This window comes from Zootermopsis nevadensis, unplaced genomic scaffold (genome assembly GCF_977971745.1).
Source record: "Zootermopsis nevadensis isolate Lab colony 2312 unplaced genomic scaffold, Znev_1.0 Znev_ptg000022l, whole genome shotgun sequence".
NCBI lineage: Eukaryota > Metazoa > Arthropoda > Insecta > Blattodea > Termopsidae > Zootermopsis > Zootermopsis nevadensis.
The window spans coordinates 26,222,082-26,246,616 of NW_028259154.1; the positions used below are offsets into that span (position 1 = coordinate 26,222,082).

Genomic DNA, 24,535 nt, shown 5'->3' on the forward strand with positions numbered 1-24,535 from the left:
TCAAGGTCATTCGGTAGTCATTTTTTCGTAAGCATATATCTTCCGATCTGCAGGAATCTGAGTGACCATATTCATGTCAGTTTGAGTTTATGCACATGTCAGAGTCATGTCATAGTCACGTCGAAATCAGTCGAAGGGTTTGCCGAATAGAGACATTTGAAATTTTCAAGGTCATTCGGTAGTCATTTTTTCGAAAGCATATATCTTCCGATCTGCAGGAATCTGAGTGACCATAATCATGTCAGTTTGAGTTTATGCACATGTCAGGGTCATGTCATAGTCACGTCGAAATCAGTCGAAGGGTTTGCCGAATAGAGGCCTTTGAAATTTTCAAGGTCATTCGGTAGTCACTTTTTCGTAAGCATATATCTTCCGATCTGCAGGAATCTGAGTGACCATATTCATGTCAGTTTGAGTTTATGCACATGTCAGAGTCATGTCATAGTCACGTCGAAATCAGTCGAAGGGTTTGCCGAATAGAGACATTTGAAATTTTCAAGGTCATTCGGTAGTCATTTTTTCGAAAGCATATATCTTCCGATCTGCAGGAATCTGAGTGACCATATTCATATCAGTTTGAGTTTATGCACATGTCAGAGTCATGTCATAGTCACATCGAAATCAGTCGAAGGGTTTGCCGAATAGAGACATTTGAAATTTTCAAGGTCATTCGGTAGTCATTTTTTCGAAAGCATATATCTTCCGATCTGCAGGAATCTGAGTGACCATATTCATATCAGTTTGAGTTTATGCACATGTCAGAGTCATGTCATAGTCACGTCGATATCAGTCGAAGGGTTTGCCGTATAGAGGCCTTTGAAATCTTCAAGGTCATTCGGTAGTCATTTTTTCGAAAGCATATATCTTCCGATCTGCAGGAATCTGAGTGACCATATTCATATCAGTTTGAGTTTATGCACATGTCAGAGTCATCTCATAGTCACGTCGAAATCAGACGAAGGGTTTGCCGAATAGACACATTTGAAATTTTCAAGGTCATTCGGTAGTCATTTTTTCGAAAGCATATATCTTCCGATCTGCAGGAATCTGAGTGACCATATTCATATCAGTTTGAGTTTATGCACATGTCAGAGTCATGTCATAGTCACGTCGATATCAGTCGAAGGGTTTGCCGTATAGAGGCCTTTGAAATTTTCAAGGTCATTCGGTAGTCATTTTTTCGAAAGCATATATCTGCCGATCTGCAGGAATCTGAGTGACCATATTCATGTCAGTTTGAGTTTATGCACATGTCAGGGTCATGTCGTAGTCACGTCGATATCAGTCGAGGGTTTTGCCGAATAGAGGCCTTTGAAATTTTCAAGGTCATTCGGTAGTCATTTTTTCGAAAGCATATCTCTTCCGAACTGCAGGAATCTGAGTGACCATATTCATATCAGTTTGAGTTTATGCACATGTCAGGGTCATGTCATAGTCACGTCGAAATCAGTCGAAGGGTTTGCCGAATAGAGACATTTGAAATTTTCAAGGTCATTCGGTAGTCATTTTTTCGAAAGCAAATATCTTCCGATCTGCAGGAATCTGAGTGACCATATTCATGTCAGTTTGAGTTTATGCACATGTCAGAGTCATGTCATAGTCACGCCGATATTAGTCGAAGGGTTTGCCGAATAGAGGCCTTTGAAATTTTCAAGGTCATTCGGTAGTCATTTTTTCGAAAGCATATATCTTCCGAACTGCAGGAATCTGAGTGACCATATTCATGTCAGTTTGAATTTATGTACATGTCAGGGTCATGTCATAGTCACGTCGATATCAGTCAAAGGGTTTGCCGAATAGAGACATTGAAATTTTCAAGGTCATTCGGTAGTCATTTTTTCGAAAGCATATATCTTCCGATCTGCAGGAATCTGAGTGACCATATTCATGTCAGTTTGAGTTTATGCACATGTCAGAGTCATGTCATAGTCTCGTCGAAATCAGTCGAAGGGTTTGCCGAATAGAGACATTTTAAATTTTCAAGGTCATTCGGTAGTCATTTTTTCGAAAGCATATGTCTTCCGATCTGCAGGAATCTGAGTGACCATATTCATGTCAGTTTGAGTTTATGCACATGTCAGAGTCATGTCATAGTCACGTCGAAATCAGTCGAAGGGTTTGCCGAATAGAGGCCTTTGAAATTTTCAAGGTCATTCGGTAGTCATTTTTTCGAAAGCATATATCTTCCGATCTGCAGGAATCTGAGTGACCATATTCATGTCAGTTTGAGTTTATGCACATGTCAGAGTCATGTCATAGTCACGTCGAAATCAGTCGAAGGGTTTGCCGAATAGAGACATTTGAAATTTTCAAGGTCATTCGGTAGTCATTTTTTCGAAAGCATATATCTTCCGATCTGCAGGAATCTGAGTGACCATATTCATGTCAGTTTGAGTTTATGCACATGTCAGAGTCATGTCATAGTCACGTCGAAATCAGTCGAAGGGTTTGCCGAATAGAGGCCTTTGAAATCTTCAAGGTCATTCGGTAGTCATTTTTTCGAAAGCATATATCTTCCGATCTGCAGGAATCTGAGTGACCATATTCATGTCAGTTTGAGTTTATGCACATGTCAGAGTCATGTCATAGTCACGTCGAAATCAGTCGAAGGGTTTGCCGAATAGAGACATTTGAAGTTTTCAAGGTCATTCGGTAGTCATTTTTTCGAAAGCATATATCTTCCGATCTGCAGGAATCTGAGTGACCATATTCATATCAGTTTGAGTTTATGCACATGTCAGAGTCATGTCATAGTCACGTCGAAATCAGTCGAAGGGTTTGCCGAATAGAGACATTTGAAGTTTTCAAGGTCATTCGGTAGTCATTTTTTCGAAAGCATATGTCTTCCGATCTGCAGGAATCTGAGTGACCATATTCATGTCAGTTTGAGTTTATGCACATGTCAGAGTCATGTCATAGTCACGTCGAAATCAGTAAAAGGGTTTGCCGAATAGAGGCCTTTGAAATTTTCAAGGTCATTCGGTAGTCATTTTTTCGAAAGCATATATCTTCCGATCTGCAGGAATCTGAGAGACGATAATCATGTCAGTTTGAGTTTATGCACATGTCAGAGTCATGTCATAGTCACGTCGAAATCAGTCGAAGGGTTTGCCGAATAGAGACATTTGAAATCTTCAAGGTCATTCGGTAGTCACTTTTTCGAAAGCATATATCTTCCGATCTGCAGGAATCTGAGTGACCATATTCATGTCAGTTTGAGTTTTTGCACATGTCAGAGTCATGTCATAGTCACGTCGAAAACAGTCGAAGGGTTTGCCGAATAGAGGCCTTTGAAATTTTCAAGGTCATTCGGTAGTCATTTTTTCGAAAGCATATCTCTTCCGATCTGCAGGAATCTGAGTGACCATATTCATGTCAGTTTGAGTTTATGCACATGTCAGAGTCATGTCATAGTCACGTCGAAATCAGTCGAAGGGTTTGCCGAATAGAGGCCTTTGAAATTTTCAAGGTCATTCGGTAGTCATTTTTTCGAAAGCATATATCTTCCGATCTGCAGGAATCTGAGTGACCATATTCATGTCAGTTTGAGTTTATGCACATGTCAGGGTCATGTCATAGTCACGTCGATATCAGTCGAAGGGTTTGCCGTATAGAGGCCTTTGAAATTTTCAAGGTCATTCGGTAGTCATTTTTTCGAAAGCATATATCTGCCGATCTGCAGGAATCTGAGTGACCATATTCATGTCAGTTTGAGTTTATGGACATGTCAGGGTCATGTCGTAGTCACGTCGATATCAGTCGAGGGGTTTGCCGAATAGAGGCCTTTGAAATTTTCAAGGTCATTCGGTAGTCATTTTTTCGAAAGCATATCTCTTCCGAACTGCAGGAATCTGAGTGACCATATTCATATCAGTTTGAGTTTATGCACATGTCAGGGTCATGTCATAGTCACGTCGAAATCAGTCGAAGGGTTTGCCGAATAGAGGCCTTTGAAATTTTTAAGGTCATTCGGTAGTCATTTTTTCGAAAGCATATATCTTCCGATCTGCAGTAATCTGAGTGACCATATTCATGTCAGTTTGATTTTATGCACATGTCAGAGTCATGTCATAGTCTCGTCGAAATCAGTCGAAGGGTTTGCCGAATAGAGACATTTGAAATTTTCAAGGTCATTCGGTAGTCATTTTTTCTAAAGCATATATCTTCCGATCTGCAGGAATCTGAGTGACCATATTCATGTCAGTTTGAGTTTATGCACATGTCAGGGTCATGTCATAGTCACGTCGAAATCAGTCGAAGGGTTTGCCGAATAGAGGCCTTTGAAATTTTCAAGGTCATTCGGTAGTAATTTTTTCGTAAGCATATATCTTCCGATCTGCAGGAATCTGAGTGACCATATTCATGTCAGTTTGAGTTTATGCACATGTCAGAGTCATGTCATAGTCACGTCGAAATCAGTCGAAGGGTTTGCCGAATAGAGGCCTTTGAAATCTTCAAGGTCATTCGGTAGTCATTTTTTCGAAAGCATATATCTTCCGATCTGCAGGAATCTGAGTGACCATATTCATGTCAGTTTGAGTTTATGCACATGTCAGAGTCATGTCATAGTCACGTCGAAATCAGTCGAAGGGTTTGCCGAATAGAGACATTTGAAGTTTTCAAGGTCATTCGGTAGTCATTTTTTCGAAAGCATATATCTTCCGATCTGCAGGAATCTGAGTGACCATATTCATATCAGTTTGAGTTTATGCACATGTCAGAGTCATGTCATAGTCACGTCGAAATCAGTCGAAGGGTTTGCCGAATAGAGACATTTGAAGTTTTCAAGGTCATTCGGTAGTCATTTTTTCGAAAGCATATGTCTTCCGATCTGCAGGAATCTGAGTGACCATATTCATGTCAGTTTGAGTTTATGCACATGTCAGAGTCATGTCATAGTCACGTCGAAATCAGTAAAAGGGTTTGCCGAATAGAGGCCTTTGAAATTTTCAAGGTCATTCGGTAGTCATTTTTTCGAAAGCATATATCTTCCGATCTGCAGGAATCTGAGAGACGATATTCATGTCAGTTTGAGTTTATGCACATGTCAGAGTCATGTCATAGTCACGTCGAAATCAGTCGAAGGGTTTGCCGAATAGAGACATTTGAAATTTTCAAGGTCATTCGGTAGTCATTTTTTCGAAAGCATATATCTTCCGATCTGCAGGAATCTGAGTGACCATATTCATGTCAGTTTGAGTTTTTGCACATGTCAGAGTCATGTCATAGTCACGTCGAAATCAGTCGAAGGGTTTGCCGAATAGAGGCCTTTGAAATTTTCAAGGTCATTCGGTAGTCATTTTTTCGAAAGCATATCTCTTCCGATCTGCAGGAATCTGAGTGACCATATTCATGTCAGTTTGAGTTTATGCATATGTCAGAGTCATGTCATAGTCACGTCGAAATCAGTCGAAGGGTTTGCCGAATAGAGACATTTGAAATTTTCAAGGTCATTCGGTAGTCATTTTTTCGAAAGCATATATCTTCCGATCTGCAGGAATCTGAGTGACCATATTCATATCAGTTTGAGTTTATGCACATGTCAGAGTCATGTCATAGTCACGTCGATATCAGTCGAAGGGTTTGCCGAATAGAGGCCTTTGAATTTTCAAGGTCATTTGGTAGTCATTTTTTCGAAAGCATATATCTTCCGATCTGCAGGAATCTGAGTGACCATATTCATATCAGTTTGAGTTTATGCAAATGTCAGAGTCATCTCATAGTCACGTCGAAATCAGTCGAAGGGTTTGCCGAATAGAGACATTTGAAATTTTCAAGGTCATTCGGTAGTCATTTTTTCGAAAGCATATATCTTCCGATCTGCAGGAATCTGAGTGACCATATTCATATCAGTTTGAGTTTATGCACATGTCAGAGTCATGTCATAGTCACGTCGATATCAGTCGAATTGTTTGCCGTATAGAGGCCTTTGAAATTTTCAAGGTCATTCGGTAGTCATTTTTTCGAAAGCATATATCTGCCGATCTACAGGAATCTGAGTGACCATATTCATGTCAGTTTGAGTTTATGCACATGTCAGAGTCATGTCATAGTCACGCCGATATTAGTCGAAGGGTTTGCCGAATAGAGGCCTTTGAAATTTTCAAGGTCATTCGGTAGTCATTTTTTCGAAAGCATATATCTTCCGAACTGCAGGAATCTGAGTGACCATATTCATGTCAGTTTGAGTTTATGCACATGTCAGGGTCATGTCATAGTCACGTCGAAATCAGTCGAAGGGTTTGCCGAATAGAGGCCTTTGAAATTTTCAAGGTCATTCGGTAGTCATTTTTTCGAAAGCATATATCTTCCATCTGCAGGAATCTGAGTGACCATATTCATGTCAGTTTGAGTTTATGCACATGTCAGGGTCATGTCATAGTCACGTCGAAATCAGTCGAAGGGTTTGCCGAATAGAGGCCTTTGAAATTTTCAAGGTCATTCGGTAGTCATTTTTTCGAAAGCATATATCTTCCGATCTGCAGGAATCTGAGTGACCATATTCATGTCAGTTTGAGTTTATGCACATGTCAGAGTCATGTCATAGTCACGTCGATATTAGTCGAAGGGTTTGCCGAATAGAGGCCTTTGAAATTTTCAAGGTCATTCGGTAGTCATTTTTTCGAAAGCATATATCTTCCGATCTGCAGGAATCTGAGTGACCATATTCATATCAGTTTGAGTTTATGCACATGTCAGAGTCATGTCATAGTCACGTCGAAATCAGTCGGAGGGTTTGCCGAATAGAGACATTTGAAATTTTCAAGGTCATTCGGTAGTCATTTTTTCGAAAGCATATATCTTCCGATCTGCAGGAATCTGAGTGACCATATTCATGTCAGTTTGAGTTTATGCACATGTCAGAGTCATGTCATTGTCACGTCGAAATCAGTCGAAGGGTTTGCCGAATAGAGGCCTTTGAAATTTTCAAGGTCATTCGGTGGTCATTTTTTCGAAAGCATATATCTTCCGATCTGCAGGAATCTGAGTGACCATATTCATGTCAGTTTGAGTTTATGCACATGTCAGAGTCATGTCATAGTCACGTCGAAATCAGTCGAAGGGTTTGCCGAATAGAGGCCTTTGAAATTTTCAAGGTCATTCGGTAGTCATTTTTTCGAAAGCATATATCTTCCGATCTGCAGGAATCTGAGTGACCATATTCATGTCAGTTTGAGTTTATGCACATGTCAGAGTCATGTCATAGGCACGTCGAAATCAGTCGAAGGGTTTGCCGAATAGAGACATTTGAAATTTTCAAGGTCATTCGGTAGTCATTTTTTCGAAAGCATATATCTGCCGATCTGCAGGAATCTGAGTGGCCAAATTCATGTCAGTTTGAGTTTATACACATGTCAGTGTCATTTTACGTTTTTGATGAGTCTTGTCCTAATTGATAATATTTGTTTGGAAAGACAAGTTATGGATCTCCTTATTGTATATTGTTTTACATAATTTTGTAGTTTATGCTGTCTTAGAACCAAATTTTACACTGAGAATCCTACAAGAAATATTATTTTGAATCACTCTAGTTAAGCCTACGTCTGCTTTAACGTTTGTTTGTGAATGGCTAGAACCTTAAATCGACTTTTATTTTATTTTAAACTGCGATCACGAATATAATTATAAACTTTGAGCTTATATTTTGTAAATAAACACGAAACATCATTAATTACTTATAGTGTAACCTCGTAAATAGTCCCTAAAAACTGGTTTGCATGGCATATTTGATGTGGTGTGTGTTTATGTACACAGGATCTTTATTGGTGAACTGTGAAATGTTCTCTTGAGATACCTGAGGTGTGACCAATTCTTCGTAAAAAAAATGTTAAACAAATACAATATATTAGTAACCAAGAGACGCCACGTAATTAGGGAGCCTTGCTATTGATTCAGCTCGGTAGCAATACTCAGCCTGTCATCAGAAAACGTGGCACGCCTCTCCGTGTAGAAGCTGTTTCTACAAGACGCTCAAAATAATACAGTTCATTTGTTCGTAATTTATTCTGCTTAATTTATTCTTTGCGTAAACTTTATTGGGTTGTGTAGAGTAAAAAAATTTTATACAGTGTAAATATTTTATGAATTGCGTGAGTCGATTCTCAATTAAACGACCTCAAAGAAAGGGTACGGTTATGTTTCGTGATTAATGCGTTTATGGAAGAGCAAACTGTGGAGATTTTAATGTGATGTTACTAGCCAGCACAAATCATGACGATGTGATAATCAATCAGTAATAAACTTAGGAAAAAATGTAAAGAAATCTGTAGTACCCTAATTTAAACCATGGTTATGATAGACGCCGATCTCTGAATCGAAATTTGTAACCAGGGGACCCCCCCCCCCCATGGCAACCTTTCTAAAAACATTCGTAGCGAAAAATGTGTTTGTTCCCCGTGTTAAATTAAGTGTTTCTCACCCTTCCCTCACTGTCTCTCCCTTATTTTTCTCTCATTCATATGTGACTGTTCACTTAAGCATCCTTAAATCTATTTTCACAAAAAAGCGTAACAAGAAAGGTATACAGAATTTTGGTCTACTTACCTGAAAATAATCGGCCACTCTGAAGGCTTGGGGAGGGGGTTGAAGGGGCTCTTAGAGAAAAGGGGTGTGGAAACCAAATGGATTAGGTTAAGGGCCTGTGACATGCTTTAGTGAACCTTCTGAGTTTCGCGCTATATTAGGTATATTCTCGCTAACGAAATAACTGAAACGTTAAAGTCATTTTTCGGAAGATGATAGTTGCTCAGCTAGTTAATATGGTTTAACGTCACCGTGTCACTAAACTCTGTTCTGAGCTAACTTCACTTTCCATTTTTTAAATTTCGTATTAATGTTATCGTAACATTTGCATCTAAGTCCACCGCGTGGTCCTGTCCCCCTTTAGTTTTTCCGACTAAAATTTTGTTAGCATTTCTTGTCGCTTGCATGCATGCAAGTTGTCCTGTCTCCACTTAATCTTCCTGGAATAGATCATCGTAATAAATTTTTTTGGTGGAGTACAAATTATGCAAATTTCGCCCTTTCTCCCGATATTTCATCTTTCGTGGGACCAAAATATTTTCCTCGACACCCTGTACTCGAATACATTGAATTTATTCTTGTGTTTGGGTGAGCCCAAACTCACTTCTGCGTCAGAATCTTGAAAATATTTGCGCCTATTTTACGCGATCTGAATTTTTTGGTGTTTATTATTCGGTAGTGAATAGCAAATTAATAATTCTGCATTTCGGACTAAAAACACAGATAAATTAATATTTTTACGAATAATTAATCCGCGAAACTTCTCTCTTGACGTTATGAGTGCGAGCACTGGGTAACTTCGAAGGATACCGCAACTGAGCCACGCTTGTTCTAGCTCCTGGAAGCTGTTTATTGATTAAGCTCAGCTGAACCGTATTATCAGAGGGAATAATTTAACACAAAATTCGGTAATCATGATTGAGGCTGTAATCTGTCCTCTGGCTTTACCAGGAACACAGTATAATTCGGCGTGCGTCACTTTTTAGACGATCAGTGGGAAAATACAGCAACCTAACCTCCCAAAATTTCCCACAAGAGTTAATTTGTAATTTTTGAAAGTGTTTCTGCCCTTTAGAGAAAACAAAAAAATATTATTCAAAAGCAGAACAAATTTTTTTGGGTATGAGATGAGCAGGACACGTAGAACGCGTAGGAAAAACGATAAATGAGTACATAATTTTATAAGGTAGTATATTTTAGTCATATTGTGAATTAGGTTAATATTTTAATATTTTTTCCGTCAAATCACAATTTTAATAAGATAATAAAATATATATTTTATTATCTTATTAAAATTGTGATAATAAAATATATATTTTATTATCTTATTAAAATTGTGATAATAAAATATATATTTTATTATCTTATTAAAATTGTGATAATAAAATATATATTTTATTATCTTATTAAAATTGTGATTTGACGGAAAATATTAAAATATTACATAATTTTAGTAAAAAGTTCCTGAAACGGTAAAAGCGATTTCTACTTTATCGATCATTGTATCAGGAAACGTTTAGAACCACTGAACCAGAGATAACCTGACCTGGACCATCCGACGAGAACAGCCCTACGGGAAACGTTAGTCAATTGTTCCAGGAAGTCGGTAACGAGATTCATTTACAAACAGACACGAACGGTTATGTGTAATTCACCCATCGATGCTGGTGGATAACCGAGAGATCCAATTATTGCACTGAACTTTACGTCATGGACGCCACAGAGAAGCTAAAGTGCTGACACCTAGCCTTAAATTGCTTTAAACTGGCCCAGTAAGTATTTCCGACTTTCGATTGAATGTTGAAGCCATAGTTTGGAAACTTTAGCGGCCTCTACACTATGGGATAAAGTCTCATTGGGAACCATCTCAACATTTGCTTAAAGACAGGAAAATCAAGAAAACCTATGTCGAAGTGACCGGTCGCAGGACCTTCCGGGTGCACACTGACTACTAGCCAGGAGTCCGGCAGACTAAAGTTTCCTTAACTTGAGTGCCTTACGCTTTATAAATAAGTTTTAGTACCTTGGATGCAATAATACAGTCCAGTATAATAATGTGAAAATTAACTTAATTAAATTAAATTAAAATTAAGCTGAAATTCGTTCTTTAATATTTAAGAATTTATTCCGTATCTCAAAGAAATCACTACACTTCACCATTAGAACGATCAGTTGTTTAGCGCTATTAGGGAAATAATATTTATATATTAAATCTTGTCCGTCTAATCACAATAAATTCTTATTAAATATTAAAATATTACAATAATTAACATTTTAAAATATTTAAAATATTAAATGATGTTCTTTATCGAAATATTGGATTTACATTAGACCATCATTTTTCATGTTTCACGACATGTTTCAGTTCCTAAAAGAACCATCCTCAGGTGTATATAATTATATAAAGCTTCGAAACGATAAATAATTTCAAATACAATTTTCATACATTATGCCAGCGTACATTTTTATCAGATTTTTACCAGATATTAAACGATGTTCTTTTTCAGATTTTTATTCCATTTTTAATAACACACTCGATGAAACATGAAAAATGATGGTCTAATGTAAATCGAATATTTCGATAAAGAACATCATTTAATATTTTAAATATTTTAAAATGTTAATTATTGTAATATTTTAATATTTAATAAGAATTTATTGTGATTAGACGGACAAGATTTAATATATACTTATTATATCACAATATGACGCAACTTTACCATCTTAGAAATAATATTTGTTTATACAGTCAGAATCACAACAAATACATAAATACAAAATAACGTGTTGCTGATTGTTAAAGCACGTGACACATATACAAAGTTGCCATTGGGCTTTTAAAGTCTGAGGAAATTGTGTGTTAGCGCAACTGAGAGACGGAAGGAGATTAAATATGGGCGTATTTAATTGGGAAAGGTGATTAAGACGCTTAGTAGAAAGTTTACTTAGCAGATTTCTGCCATTTAAAAAGATGGATGTCATGGCTACCATTTTATAGACACATTATATCTGTTGAGTACCTGCAGAGACACCTGGTGGTAAAGTTTCGAAATAGCCAATAATTGCGACAGAAAAAATACGTTACGTAAATTGTCGTATTGTTACACAAGACGTGCACATCTACACACGTCATCAAAGGAGTGTTTGTGGGTCATGAAAAATAATACTTCTTTCCGGTTGAATGATTTTGCTATGTAAAGTCATTTCTAACTTAATCTAACTAAGTTTATCTGATCGCTATATTCACAATGACAACGTTACTTGCAAAAATACGTCACGTGTACCAGTCAGGTAAATATACATCAAAGAATTCGTTTCGTAACTAACATGAACTAACTCCACGGAACAGATTAATTGAGAAGCTGGTAGTCGCTAAGTCGAGAAATTCGACGAATGTTAATTGTCGTGTTCACAAGAGCCCGCCACTGGGCATGAGTCAGATGAATCCATTCCTCACTGTCATACCTTATTTCTTCAAAATCCATTTTAATATCAACGTGCCGTCTAAGTCGTGGTTTTCCAAGTGATTTCTTCTTCTCACGTTTCCCCACTGAACGTTTAATTGCGTTTATTAAATTTTAATTAGTTACGGTAACGTCGTCTCAATGTGAACTAGTCTTTTCGGTTTCTCGCTCGCTGCGCGTACTTGTTTACATCGACTGCATTCTGATCGTGAATGAAATATATATCAAAGCGAGTAATCAGCAACACGTTCCGACAGCCTTATTTCCACACAATATAAACTCCAGAACTGTCTGGTCCACAGAAATGTCTCAGGTTCTACTATCGGGCATCGAACTTTGTCCCTCCAGGCCATAGTCGGTTCTAGGCGGTTCACTGGTCTGGACTGAGCTATGTGTATAGCAGAAGGCTCATGGACCACTGCTGAACATTTTATTATACCCAAATGGAAAAAATGGAAAAGAGAATATTCTGTCCTTCCATCCATCTATTCATCTCCATAACTACTTAACAAATTTCGATTAAATTTGGTTCTGATTATTCTAGTGAAACTTTACGGCCCGAAATTTAAATGACGCTAAAATCAGACTATATTCGTTTTGTTAAAACGTGACACATTGTAGATTATAGATCTCATTCATTTCTATAGTGTTTTAAATATTATAGTAAGTGGTTAATATGTAACGAGATACATGACAGAATCATCAATATCTCTATGCCGTGTAATCTAATTAAAGTAATCTTTGGAAAACGTACAGATTTTGTTAAGGCACTTTGTGAAAATATAAAGTAAGAAGAATGATACTTTACTCTGTATTACTTTTCCGTCACTTTTATATTACCAATTGTGGGAAATTAAAAGTACATTTCTGGACAGGGCTCCAGTGGCATAATGTTCAATTTTCGTGAAAATCCATCTCGCCATTCTCAGTTCATCAACAGCTAATCTATTGCACCGAAATTTTGTCTGCACATGGAGTCATATTAATGTAGCTGATAATGATACTCCACCAAAAGTATTAGGCAGCCTTATTAAATACAGCAACGAATGTATGAAAGTTTTTTATTATTGTTGTTGTTATGGAATACACACTGAGATAGTTTGCAGCACCGTACAATGTTTCTCCATACTGAAACACGCCCAAAATGGAGATTTGTGAACTAACACAAGTAGGGAATTATAGTCGATACTTAACAGAAATATTAGGAACCTTTGTTGGCTACTCTGTTCAATTTCTATGTCATTTGTTTTGCAAGATGGGAGCTTATGGATAATGGCGGCTGATGAATAAACAGCATAACATCTGTAACAATAGGGTTATAAATTTAATAATTTTTATTTATATTCTTTTTGTTCAAACGGTTTTGTGTAACACTTAGAATTTCCTTCCTTTACATTTGTACAAAGAACGAAGGAAGAAATGAATTTTTTAATTCAGAAGTTAACACAGATCGTCACCTCTAGTGCATATAACGCTTCTGCATCATTGGGTATGTTTATCTGCCAGTAATTAGTGTATAGTGCAGCTGTGATGTAGTCTCAGTAGCAACTGAACCGGTATGATTGCTAATGTGATGGAGGGATGAAAATGTGGTAATTTTAGATGTGAGCCACGAGATGTACGGTCTTAAGGAAGCTATAAAGAGACTCGTTAAATTAATTATTTTAACTACATTTTAAGCTATTGTTTTATAGTAAGGCAGTCTCTGTAATTTACTAGCCCAACAGAACTGTTGCAGGGTTTGAATTCTACTTAAGTACCATATGTTAAAAAAAATCCTTGAAACTATAGACGTGCACACAAAAATTTTCACCCAACCTTTGTTTCTTCACTTTCCAATCCTTTTTTCAAGACTGACCATATAGTCTGATCGCATTGTTAAACAAACTACAAATAAATTAAAATTGTTCTCAATATAATCTGTTTGAACATAACTACCACACTTGCAGTCAATATCTGCCATTTCTAGAGTACTGTATAAATATATGCAATGTGTTGTAACTCAAGCATATATATGATTTATGTGGCAGGGCAGTGGCACTTTTTCGTGTACATGCTTTTAGGTTATGTCGCTAATTTTCTCTAAATCAATGAGTTTAATGCCAACATTATACATAGTAGATAGACAATGTATATATCTTGTGGATACCTGTAAGTTTTATTCAAAATATATTTTCTCATTATAAAACAGACTGGGTGTTTGGATAATAGAACTGTTATTATCCATATCAAGTATCAAAACTTTGTCATTCAGTTCAAAAGATACATGTATACAGTAATTTCATGTGCATTGTTCCCTCTTTGTGTCCTCTGCTTAGAAACACGTATCTTAATGTTCCTTTGACCAACAGAATCCCCATACACATTCCTTTTTTACTTATTATAAATAGAACTAAAGTTATGTAATCGAAACCAGGGAATTTCCCATTTACAGTTGTAAGTAAAAAAAGTAAAGCTGCCCCACTATATGCCATGTAGGCGCTTGAGGGGAGAGGGGATGTAACTACTACTCATTCTTGACCTCGACACTAGACAGGGGTAAGTGGTCAGCATCACACCCTGGCTGTGTTTTACCCCCGGAAAGAACCCCGGTACCCATTGGATGGGAGGCTGGGTGGGCCCCAGAACCTGTCTGGATGATGAAGAGGCTGGAGGAAAAATCCTCTGCGCCCTTCGGGGATCAAACCTCGGTCGTCCGATCCATAGCCAGTCACTATACTGACTGAGCTACGCCGGCTCATATTTACAGTTGTAAATGGGACTAGAAATATGTACCTCTACTGTAGAAGTAATTGTTAAAGTGTTGTAACCTGAAACTGAAGTGGAATTTCCAATTAAATCAGCAGGAACATCATTTGTTAGCGGTCCAACAAATTGGATACGAACCATGGCATCACTCCATCAGATGCACCGCACAGGTCCTCACTATAAGAAGCGACCTCCACGTAAACCTCTCGATGGTAATCCATTTGCTAAAGGTGTTGTGTTGAAGACTCTGATAAAGAAGCCAAAAAAACCCAATTCTGCAAACAGGAAGTGTGTGTTGGTACGACTGAGTAGCGGCAAGGAGATGGTGGCTTATGTACCAGGAATTGGGCATAATCTGCAGGAACACAACATAGTTCTTTGCCGTGTTGGACGATGTCAAGATGTGCCTGGAGTTAAGATCAGATGTGTTCGTGGTAAATATGACCTGCCACATGTTATTAAAAAGTAGCTTTTGTTGGAAACTAGAAATAATTTTATCTGTGAAGTGTCTGATTGGTAGTTTATTACATGTTTTATGTAACTTGAGCCTTGATTATCAATTACTAATTGTAATGCTTCACTGAGCAGGCTGTTGTGAACACTGTAATAAACGTTTGGGCTCTAAACATGGAAGTGATTCATTAATAGTGACAAAATACTAGCTTTTCATCAAGGACTCTGCTCAATAGGGATAGTTTAATGCCTCACTGAACATTTAGAAACCATATATTTGTATTTGTGGATGAATGCTAATGCTACTTGAAAGTTATGATGTTGATCTTACAAATCTGTGGCAAGGATAAAAAGTTCTACTGCTGGAGTAGTTGGGGTGATATTCTAAATAAATAGTTAATGTGTGTGAACAGTCCTAATTAATTCTGAGGATGGTTGAATGTGTTCTGGAATGTAGCACCATGCAGTCTCGTAGATATTGACCAACATTTCAGAGAAGGTCATTGCTCTCATCAAGAGGATGACCTGTAAGTCACAATCAATAGTAGTTCTCACCACATTGCGACGGTTTCAGGTGGGCTCGCGCCCGCACACCGCCGCGCCCTCCTATGCTGTAAGAGGGGTAGTACTTCCATGGCCTTGAACCTTGTGAATTGATAATGGCTCCTATACCAGAGAGCATAGTGTTCAAGCATAAATAAACCCCACCCCCACCCCAAAAAAAATCAACAGCTTCACAATATTGCATGCAAACATGTGGCAGCTTCAAGAAGAATCAGACACAATATACAGGTACCACTTGGAATTCTTTTCTTTAAACACACATAAATTTTTTAATGTTCCATAACTAATATGTGCAATATACATGCTATGAATACATAATTTCATTGCAGGGTAGTTTAAAGTAAATAATACAAGCATGGATATATAATGAGCTGATATTCATGCCACGTTCTCAAACGTGCCGAACTTCTTGATACACCAGTGCCCTTATTTCATTTACTTGCAATACCAGTTGTGAATTAATTCAATAATAAAAACTCCAAAGCTCAAGATATTTCCAGAAATAAGCACAACAAATGCTGGAGTCAAATGAGAAACAGAAAAGATGACAAACATGTTACTCTCTTTCTTTAATCTGTCTCTGCCCCTTAAAGAGGCTTGATGCTTCAGTTCTGACCAGTGTCTTTCCTGAAGCCCAGCTTCCAAACTCCGTCTTATGAGCACATTGAACATGTCCAAAAATGGACTCCCCTTTTTTAAAAGCATAATTATACTTACATAAATGAGGTTTTCGTCAAACGAACAGATTACTGTACTTGGATCAGCAATCCCCAGTTCACTAGCAATGTATGTACTGTACACTATACCAACCATTGTAGCTCTGTCATGCTGAGTTATCATTTTTTGAACACATTTTTGAAAATCATTACAATCTTTCCTTGTTTCCTTACGTTCATGAAATTTCGAGAATTCTGGATATACTATTCCATGCAGAATATAGTTCCAGGCTGAATGATAACCATAGGCTATGTCTGACTTTAGGAGTTCATCAAAGGTTTTAATCTCCTTTCCAGCTTCTGGTTCCACCAGATAAGAGACAAAGAACGCTTGGAAAACAGTGCTCATAGCAAAGCAGTAAGAAACGTAGATAAAAAAGAAAGCCCTCAGCTTTGAAGTAGTTGGCAGCTGTGTAACAGATACGCCCATGAAGACAGCCCAGGCATTGTAGAAACAGAGTGATATGGACTTGTAAATTTCTAACTCCTTAAATGTGGATACGTGGGGACCATTTGCTACAAACCAGAACACAGAAGTGGTTAGAACGAACACGAGACCCATTGTCAACCACACAGATAATGAGAAAGTTGTCATTATCTTTTCCATTCCAGGAATAGGTTTCGGACAAGGGACAAGCATCTTAACTTCCGAATGTGTGTAGGGGATTGTTGGATCAAAGAATGATGACATAGCTAATGGTAGTAGTGGAACTATACCAGTAAGAACATCAGCTGTACCATCTTCTAAGTTAGCTGCCTGTTTAAGATATAATTCTGAATCCAAACTTATAGAAGGTGAAAGGAAAATTGTTGTCAAGTTCATTTTTTTACACACCACTCGAAGCATCTCCACGCATAATCCTGTTAATTTGTACTCAACACTTCCATCATTTTGTGTGAAATTGTCTTTCAGAATCACAAATGGGTCAATTCCTACAGATGCCACTCTAATGGGACAACCCATAAGATCTTTTGGTACTCTTTCGGGATACAAGTTCACATCTCTTGAAAATCTTCCGTTGTGCTCACAAACCCACTCAACTTGCAAAATTGCATCTCCAACTTCTCCGCAACTTCCCATGTGGTATGGAAACCAAGTGTACAAGTTCAGCAGATTAGTTCCTCTTCTGTGTTTGTTGCCCGTAGTAGTCAGAGGAGGATCTGCTTCTTGGCCTGGAATCAGAACCACTACGTTGACAATTTTGCTCATCTGCCACAGAATGGCGCATACATGAGTAGCTATTGGTTGGGGCAGTTGTTGACCGCTGTGGCCAGTCATCACCACGACAAACCGTCCGCGAGGGTTCCATGACGCGCTGTATTTGAGATATTCTACCTGATTCTCAAGAGATTTGTTTAGACTCGCTTCCTCTTCCAACCACACAAACAGAATATAGCTGTGATGTAAAACTGCTGCGTCTGCGATCTCATCTTCGTTGGGTCGAAATAGTTCAATTGGCCATCTTGTCCCCTCGTTTAGCTTCTGCAGCATGAAGTTCACCAATTGTAAATCGTCCTTGTGGGGCGTAGTTTGAATAAGTTGCCTGCTTGTTGATTCTTCCGCTGTGGCAGGCAGTGACACAATGAGAGGCTGCCCTGGTGTGCAATATCTGTGTGCGATGGTTTCCACACAGAGGACTGTGTGAAGCTGCTCCAAGGTCAAGATGTTGCTCCTCACAGTGAGAACGGATGATAAGAACCCAATGATGATGCATGAAATATAGATGTTCATCGTGTCTTCCTTTGTGTGAGTTTCTTTTATCTGCAATGCAAACAGGTGTTAGTGTCTCGAAAGCAGTAGCTTCTTCCTCCTGACTCTGTAATGTCAATAATTTTATCAGTTGATGTATGATTTTGGTAATTACTCACATTATTTTAGAAACTGTGCTGTGTTATCAATGATGTATTGTAGTTGAGATTGAAGGATGACGTTCAGTGCCACATCCTGTGAGTTAGATTGAGATGCTGAATTGTGCCAAGATGGAACTGGTTCAATAATTCTGTATGTAGACCATCAAATTAAATGGGTAGTACTTAAACACTTTCATAGGTTTTAACATTTGTGCAATCATTGGATGTCTGCATGTTATGTATTCAAAACTTTGTATTGAAGATATCATATATATTAACTGATCCCAGTAGTGAATTGATACTTCTGCCCCTTGGTAATGTTCGGTCATTGTGCTTAATGTAGGCATTCTTGGTTCTCGCATACTTGTGACGACTGAGAATGAAACTGGAGATAAGTAATTTAAAGGGAAAGAAGTCTCTGAGAACTCGGTACTAAGGAGATTATTTGTGCTTAAGAGGGAGGAAGTGATATTATTCTCAGGAAATCTATGTACGTAAGAACTTCATAAATGTTGTCACGGTGATCTAATTACGTAGGACGGTTTAGGTGGGTGTTCATCCTGTCTTAGAGGAAAAATACATTTGTTAGTGAAGATGAAGGAAAGAGACCTCTTGGTTGACAGAAGCATAGATGGGAGGATAATATTAAAATATATTATTAAATATATAAGTTATGAAGAAGTGGATCAGATTTATTTGGTTTAGGATTTGGATAAGTTGCATGCTGTTGTGAATATTATAATACAACTTTTGGGTGTCATTAATGCAAGGTAATTCCATTACCAGCTGAGCTACTACTCACCTGTCAACATAGACTCTGCTCAGAGACTTGATTGTTGTCCAGTGAAAGAAGTACGTACCTGTCGATTCTGTTATGAGTTAGCAAAGCTGAGCTGGAGCAGATTTGTCCAAGTTCTTACTCTTTTGTCTTCTTACAATTTCACTGTTCTCCCCTTCATGACACACTTCATTGACACTGAATTAGCTTACTAGTGCACATTCAGAAACAACCACCAACATTTTCATGCTTAAATATGTATGGCTTTTGTGCGTATCAATAGAAATTCGGTCGATGGGTGGATCGTGTATGGACTGTGATAAAATCAGTTTCATTTTCATGTCAAAAATACTTCAATTATTCATCAGGCAAATGTAGATATCACGATTGCTTATTTATTTACTGCTTCCACTACACTTGCTTTTAAACTTTTAATTTAAAAAATTTAGAAAAAAGAAATTTTATTAGCCTTATTAAAATATATGACATGTAAGAAATTGAATTTTTTAAGGAGATGCACATAATTGGCCATTACTTATGTGACATTATATGGAGATTCTCACAAAATTTGTAGTCCCTGAGATGATTAACAACTTATCTGTGTGTTACATATCCCATTCATTCGTAAGTGTTTTCACAGAAGCTCACCATTGATTGGATAATGGAAGGAGTAAATTTAATTCATTTTAATTCACATCCTCACTCAACTTCTTAATATCCATCGTAATAACTTTCCAATTGTGCACACGTCAACATAGCATTCTTTTCCGTTTGAACTTATCTAATCAGAATCTTTCTCAAATATTGTAATACGCACTATTCATAACGTATATAGTCATTTTATTTAAGCCACATTTTAAATATTTGTTCGAAGGCAGTATTTATTTATTTATTCCATATTTGAAGGTCTGTTTTAAATTAATGAAGCTGTCAGGTAATTTAAATAGTTAATAAAACACCATTTTGAATTTACATTTTATGCTGGCACATGAAATTGGGCTTAGTGAAATAGTTTTGTTTGACTTTGTCAGTTATCTACCTTAAAAATACAGTTACAACATTTCAGAACCTTAATTCTGCTTCCATCTTGAGGTAAAAAAGTGGCCTCAGACCTGCACTCGTCAACCAGTGACCCAAAAGATATGGTTCTGTACTATTCCTATTTTGCTTGAAAATGTAAGCTGAATCCAGCTTCTAAAATGTTGTAATTTTATTAATAAGTTAGTTATAAGTCCTAAAAACAATTTCACAGATATTATAAGGAACCATAGGCAGAAACCTTCAGAATTCATAAACAGGAGCTTTATTTCTTCTTTGTTAAAACTTTATTTTCTATGTTTACAATTATGAAACATATTTTATGCTGAAACATAAAATGGGGTTTAGTATCTTCTATGTTAAAAACTTAGTTTTCTTGAAAGTTTATTTAAACCATTTACTCAAATAGAACTTCCAAGTTACGTTATAGTGGCATTATTTTATGGTGAGCCAAAAGCTGTTTTGAATTACTGAACCCAGAATTGTAAATTGTATTATTGACAAAATGCTTTGACACTCTCACACATGAGATGTTAGCGTCCCTCAATATGTATTAACAGCGTCGTCTAACAGATAACTTATTCCCTTTTTTGACCAGTTCCAGCCCCGTAATATATTTTTAGTTTAAAAGAATTCATGCTTTTTATTCAGTCTTCTAATGACATTTGAATATAAAATCATGATTTGATGATGAATATGCATGTCCAGAAGATGTCATTAGGAGTCTACATTTTACAAGAAGTCTGAGGTAGGCAGCTATCCAGAACATTAGAATAGTAGGTTCAATGAAGGGATGTGAACATAATGTGTACTGTAACTGATGTGCCATTCAAATTTCAACTCCTTCACAATATGGCTCAAAGCATAATGGGCCATATCTGGGGAAGAATGAGTCAAAAGTCAAGTCATTATGTACAAGAAACACTTGGAATTAATTTCCTTTAAGGTGCGTAAATTCTAACTCTTGTGCTTTGTGTTAAACGTATTAATGCCACTAAATACAGGAATTGCAAGGGGTTTCAGTAATGTTTCTGTTAAACAAATTCATCACAGTTTTCATTAATGCTGTGCAACTAGAATCTGCTATATATACACTCTATATGTATTGCAGTTCTATTGAATACAGCAAAAGTATAAAAGTGTAACAGGTTGGGACTCACACTTTATTGTCAAAACCCGCCACGCAGCTTATAGAAGTACCAGTGCCCTTATTAATTTTCTTCCAATACCAGTTGTGAATTAATTCAATAACAAACACTCCAAAGCTCAAGATATTTCCAGAAATAAGCACAACAAATGCTGGAGTCAAATGAGAAACAGAAAAGATGACAAACATGTTACTCTCTTCCTTTAATCTGTCTCCGCCCCTTAAAGAGGCTTGATGCTTCAGTTCTGACCAGTGTCTTTCCTGAAGCCCGGCTTCCAAACCCCGTCTTATGAGCAGATTGAACATGTCCAAAAATGGATTTCCTTTTTTAAAGAGAATTGTTAAACTCACAGAAATGACGTTTTCATCAAACGAACAGATTACCCTACTTGGATCTGCAATCCCCACTACACTGGCAACATAAGAACTGTACACTACAGCAGTCACTGTAGCTCTGTCAAGCTGAGTTATCATTTGATGAACACATTTTTGATAATCATTGCAGTCTTTCCTTGGTTCCTTACGTTCATGAAAGTTCGAGAATTCAGGATATTCCATTGTGTGCAGAACAAAGTCCCACCCCGAATGATAACCATAGGCGATGTCTGAATTTAGGAGTTCATCAAAGGTTTTAATCTCCTTTCCAGCTTCTGGTTCCACCAGATAAGAGACAAAGAACGCTTGGAAAACAGTGCTCATAGCAAAGCAGTAAGAAACGTAGATAAAAAAGAAAGCCCTCAGCTTTGAAGTAGTGGGCAGCTGTGTAACAGATACGCCCATGAAGACAGCCCAAGCATTGTAGAAACAGAGTGATATGGACTTGTAAATTTCTAACTCCTTAAATGTGGATACGTGGGGACCATTGGCTACAAACCAGAACACAGAAGTGGTTAGAACGAACACGAGACCCATTGTCAACCACACAGATAATGAGAAAGTTGTCATTATCTTTTCCATTCCGGGAATTGGTTTCGGACAAGGGACAAGCATCTTAACTTCTGTATGTGTGAAGGGGATTGTTGGATCAAAGAATGATGACATAGTAAATGATGTGAGTGGAACTACACCAGTAAGAACATCTGATATATCGTCTTGTAAGTCAGCAGCCTCTTTCATATAAGGGTTTTCTTCCATTCCAATAGAAGGAGAAAGAAAAATTGTTGTCAAGTTCATTTTTTTACACACCACTTGAAGTATCTCCACAGATAATCCTGTTAATTTGTACTCAACACTTCCATCTTTTTGTGTGTAATTGCCGTTCAAAATCAAATATGGTTCAATTCCTGCAGATGCTACTCTAATGGGACAACCCATAAGATCTTTTGGTACTCTTTCGGGATACAAGTTCACATCTCTTGAAAATCTTCCGTTGTGCTCACAAACCCACTCAACTTGCAAAACTGCATCTCCAACTTCTCCGCAACTTCCCATGTGGTATGGAAACCAAGTGTACAAGTTCAGCAGATTAGTTCCTCTTCTGTGTTTGTTGCCCGTAGTAGTCAGAGGAGGATCTGCTTCTTGGCCTGGAATCAGAACCACTACGTTGACAATTTTGCTCATCTGCCACAGAATGGCGCATACATGAGTAGCTACTATTTGGGGCAGTTGTTGACCGCTGTGGCCAGTCATCACCACGACAAACCGTCCGCGAGGGTTCCATGATGCGCTGTATTTGAGATATTCTACCTGATTCTCAAGAGATTTGTTGAGACTCGCTTCCTCCTCCAACCACACAAACAGAATATAGCTGTGATGTAAAACTGCTGTGTCCGCGATCTCATCTTCGTTGGGTCGAAATAGTTCAATTGGCCATCTTGTCCCCTCGTTTAGCTTCTGCAGCATGAAGTTCACCAATTGTAAATCGTCCTTGTGGGGCGTAGTTTGAATAAGTTGCCTGCTTGTTGATTCTTCCGCTGTGGCAGGCAGTGACACGATGAGAGGCTGCCCTGGTGTGCAATATCTGTGTGCGATGGTTTCCACACAGAGGACTGTGTGAAGCTGCTCCAAGGTCAAGATGTTGCTCCTCACAGTGAGAACGGATGATAAGAACCCAATGATGATGCATGAAATATAGATGTTCATCGTGTCTTCCTTTGTGTGAGTTTCTTTTATCTGCAATGCCAACAGGTGTTAGTGTCTCGAAAGCAGTAGCTTCTTCCTCCTGACTCTGTAATATCAATAATTTTATCAGTTGATGTATGATTTTGGTAATTACTCACCTTATTTTAGAAACTGTGCTGTGTTATCAATGATTTATTGTAGTTGAGATTGAAGGATGACGTTCAGTGCCACATCCTGTGAGTTAAATTCACATTTTTAATTGTATCCAAAGAGAATTGGTGTAATAATAGACCATCAAATTAAATGGGTAGTACTTAAACACTTTCATAGGTTTTAAAATTTGTGCAATCATTGGATGTCTGCATGTTATGTATTCAAATCTTTTCATTGAAAATATCATATATATTAACTGATCGCAATAGTGAATTGACAGTTCTGCCTCTGGGTAATGTTTGGTCATTGTGATTCATGTGGGCATTCTTGGTTCTCGCATACTTGTGATGACTGAGAATGAAACTGGAGATAAGTAATTTAAAGGAAAAGAAGTCTCTGAGAACACATTACTGAGGAGATTATTTGTGCCTAAGAGGGAGTAAGTGATATTTTTCTCAGGAAATCTATGTACGTAAGAACTTCATAAATGTTGTCACGGTGATCTGATTACGGAAGACGGTTTCGGTGGGCGTTCATCCTGTCTGAGAGATGAAAAATGCATTTATTAATAAAGATGAAGGAAAGAGACCTCTTGGAAGAGAGAAGCATAGATGGGAGGATAATATTATAATATGTTATATATAAATAAGTTATGAAGAAGTGGATCAGATTTATTTCGTTTAGGATTTGGATCAGTTGCGTGCTGTTGTGAATATTATAATAAAACTGTTGGATATCATAAATGCAAAGTAATTCCATTACCAGCTGAGCTACTACTCACCTGTCAACCTAGACTCTGCTCAGAGACTTTGTTGTTGTCCAATGAAAAAAGTACGTACCTGCTGATTCTGTTATGAGTTAGCAAAGCTGAGCTGGAGCAGATTTGTCCAAATTCGTACTCTTTTGTCTTCTTACAGTTTCACTGTTCTCCCCTTCATGACACATTGAATTAACTTACTAGTACACATTCATCAACAACTACCAACAATTTCATGTTGAAATTTGTATGGATTTTGTACATATTAATAGAATTCTGTGA

General features: G+C 37.5%; 4 protein-coding genes across 5 annotated transcripts in view; 2 read left to right on the forward strand and 2 right to left on the reverse strand.

Moving 5' to 3' along the window:
- Positions 1-24,535, forward strand: part of LOC110836406 (uncharacterized) — a 142,311-nt gene that overhangs the window by 69,246 nt on the left and 48,530 nt on the right. The window lies entirely within an intron of this gene.
- tko (30S ribosomal protein S12 technical knockout) lies at positions 13,223-15,598 on the forward strand. Of its 2 annotated transcripts, none has more exons than XM_087354018.1 (2): positions 13,223-13,476; positions 14,834-15,598. In XM_087354018.1, the coding sequence occupies exons 1-2, from the start codon at positions 13,407-13,409 to the stop codon at positions 15,202-15,204; spliced, it is 441 nt and encodes a 146-aa protein (XP_087210144.1). In that variant the 5' UTR covers positions 13,223-13,406; the 3' UTR covers positions 15,205-15,598. The 2 variants fall into 2 exon arrangements, with proteins under 2 accessions (XP_087210144.1, XP_087210143.1); XM_087354017.1 differs by having other exon boundaries at positions 13,225-13,476; positions 14,831-15,598.
- LOC147873060 (uncharacterized) lies at positions 16,182-18,580 on the reverse strand. Its single transcript, XM_087354016.1, has one exon. It carries the CDS (start codon positions 18,198-18,200, stop codon positions 16,188-16,190), a length of 2,013 nt encoding a protein of 670 aa, XP_087210142.1. The 5' UTR covers positions 18,201-18,580; the 3' UTR covers positions 16,182-16,187.
- On the reverse strand, positions 20,411-24,510 carry LOC110839767 (uncharacterized). Its single transcript, XM_087354014.1, has 2 exons — positions 23,502-24,510; positions 20,411-23,394 (listed from the first exon to the last, which is right to left on the reverse strand). The coding sequence occupies exon 2, from the start codon at positions 23,362-23,364 to the stop codon at positions 21,292-21,294; it is 2,073 nt and encodes a 690-aa protein (XP_087210140.1). The 5' UTR covers positions 23,365-23,394; positions 23,502-24,510; the 3' UTR covers positions 20,411-21,291.

Excerpts from the sequence above, each read along its gene's own strand:
- tko (XM_087354017.1), top strand. The coding sequence starts at position 13,407 with ATGAATTTTTTAATTCAGAAGTTAACACAGATCGTCACCTCTAGTGCA. Across the intron at positions 13,477-14,830 it reads TAACGCTTCTGCATCATTGG|CAGGAACATCATTTGTTAGC; the intron begins GTATGTTTATCT and ends CAATTAAATCAG.
- LOC147873060 (XM_087354016.1), bottom strand. The coding sequence starts at position 18,200 with ATGAACATCTATATTTCATGCATCATCATTGGGTTCTTATCATCCGTT.
- LOC110839767 (XM_087354014.1), bottom strand. The coding sequence starts at position 23,364 with ATGAACATCTATATTTCATGCATCATCATTGGGTTCTTATCATCCGTT.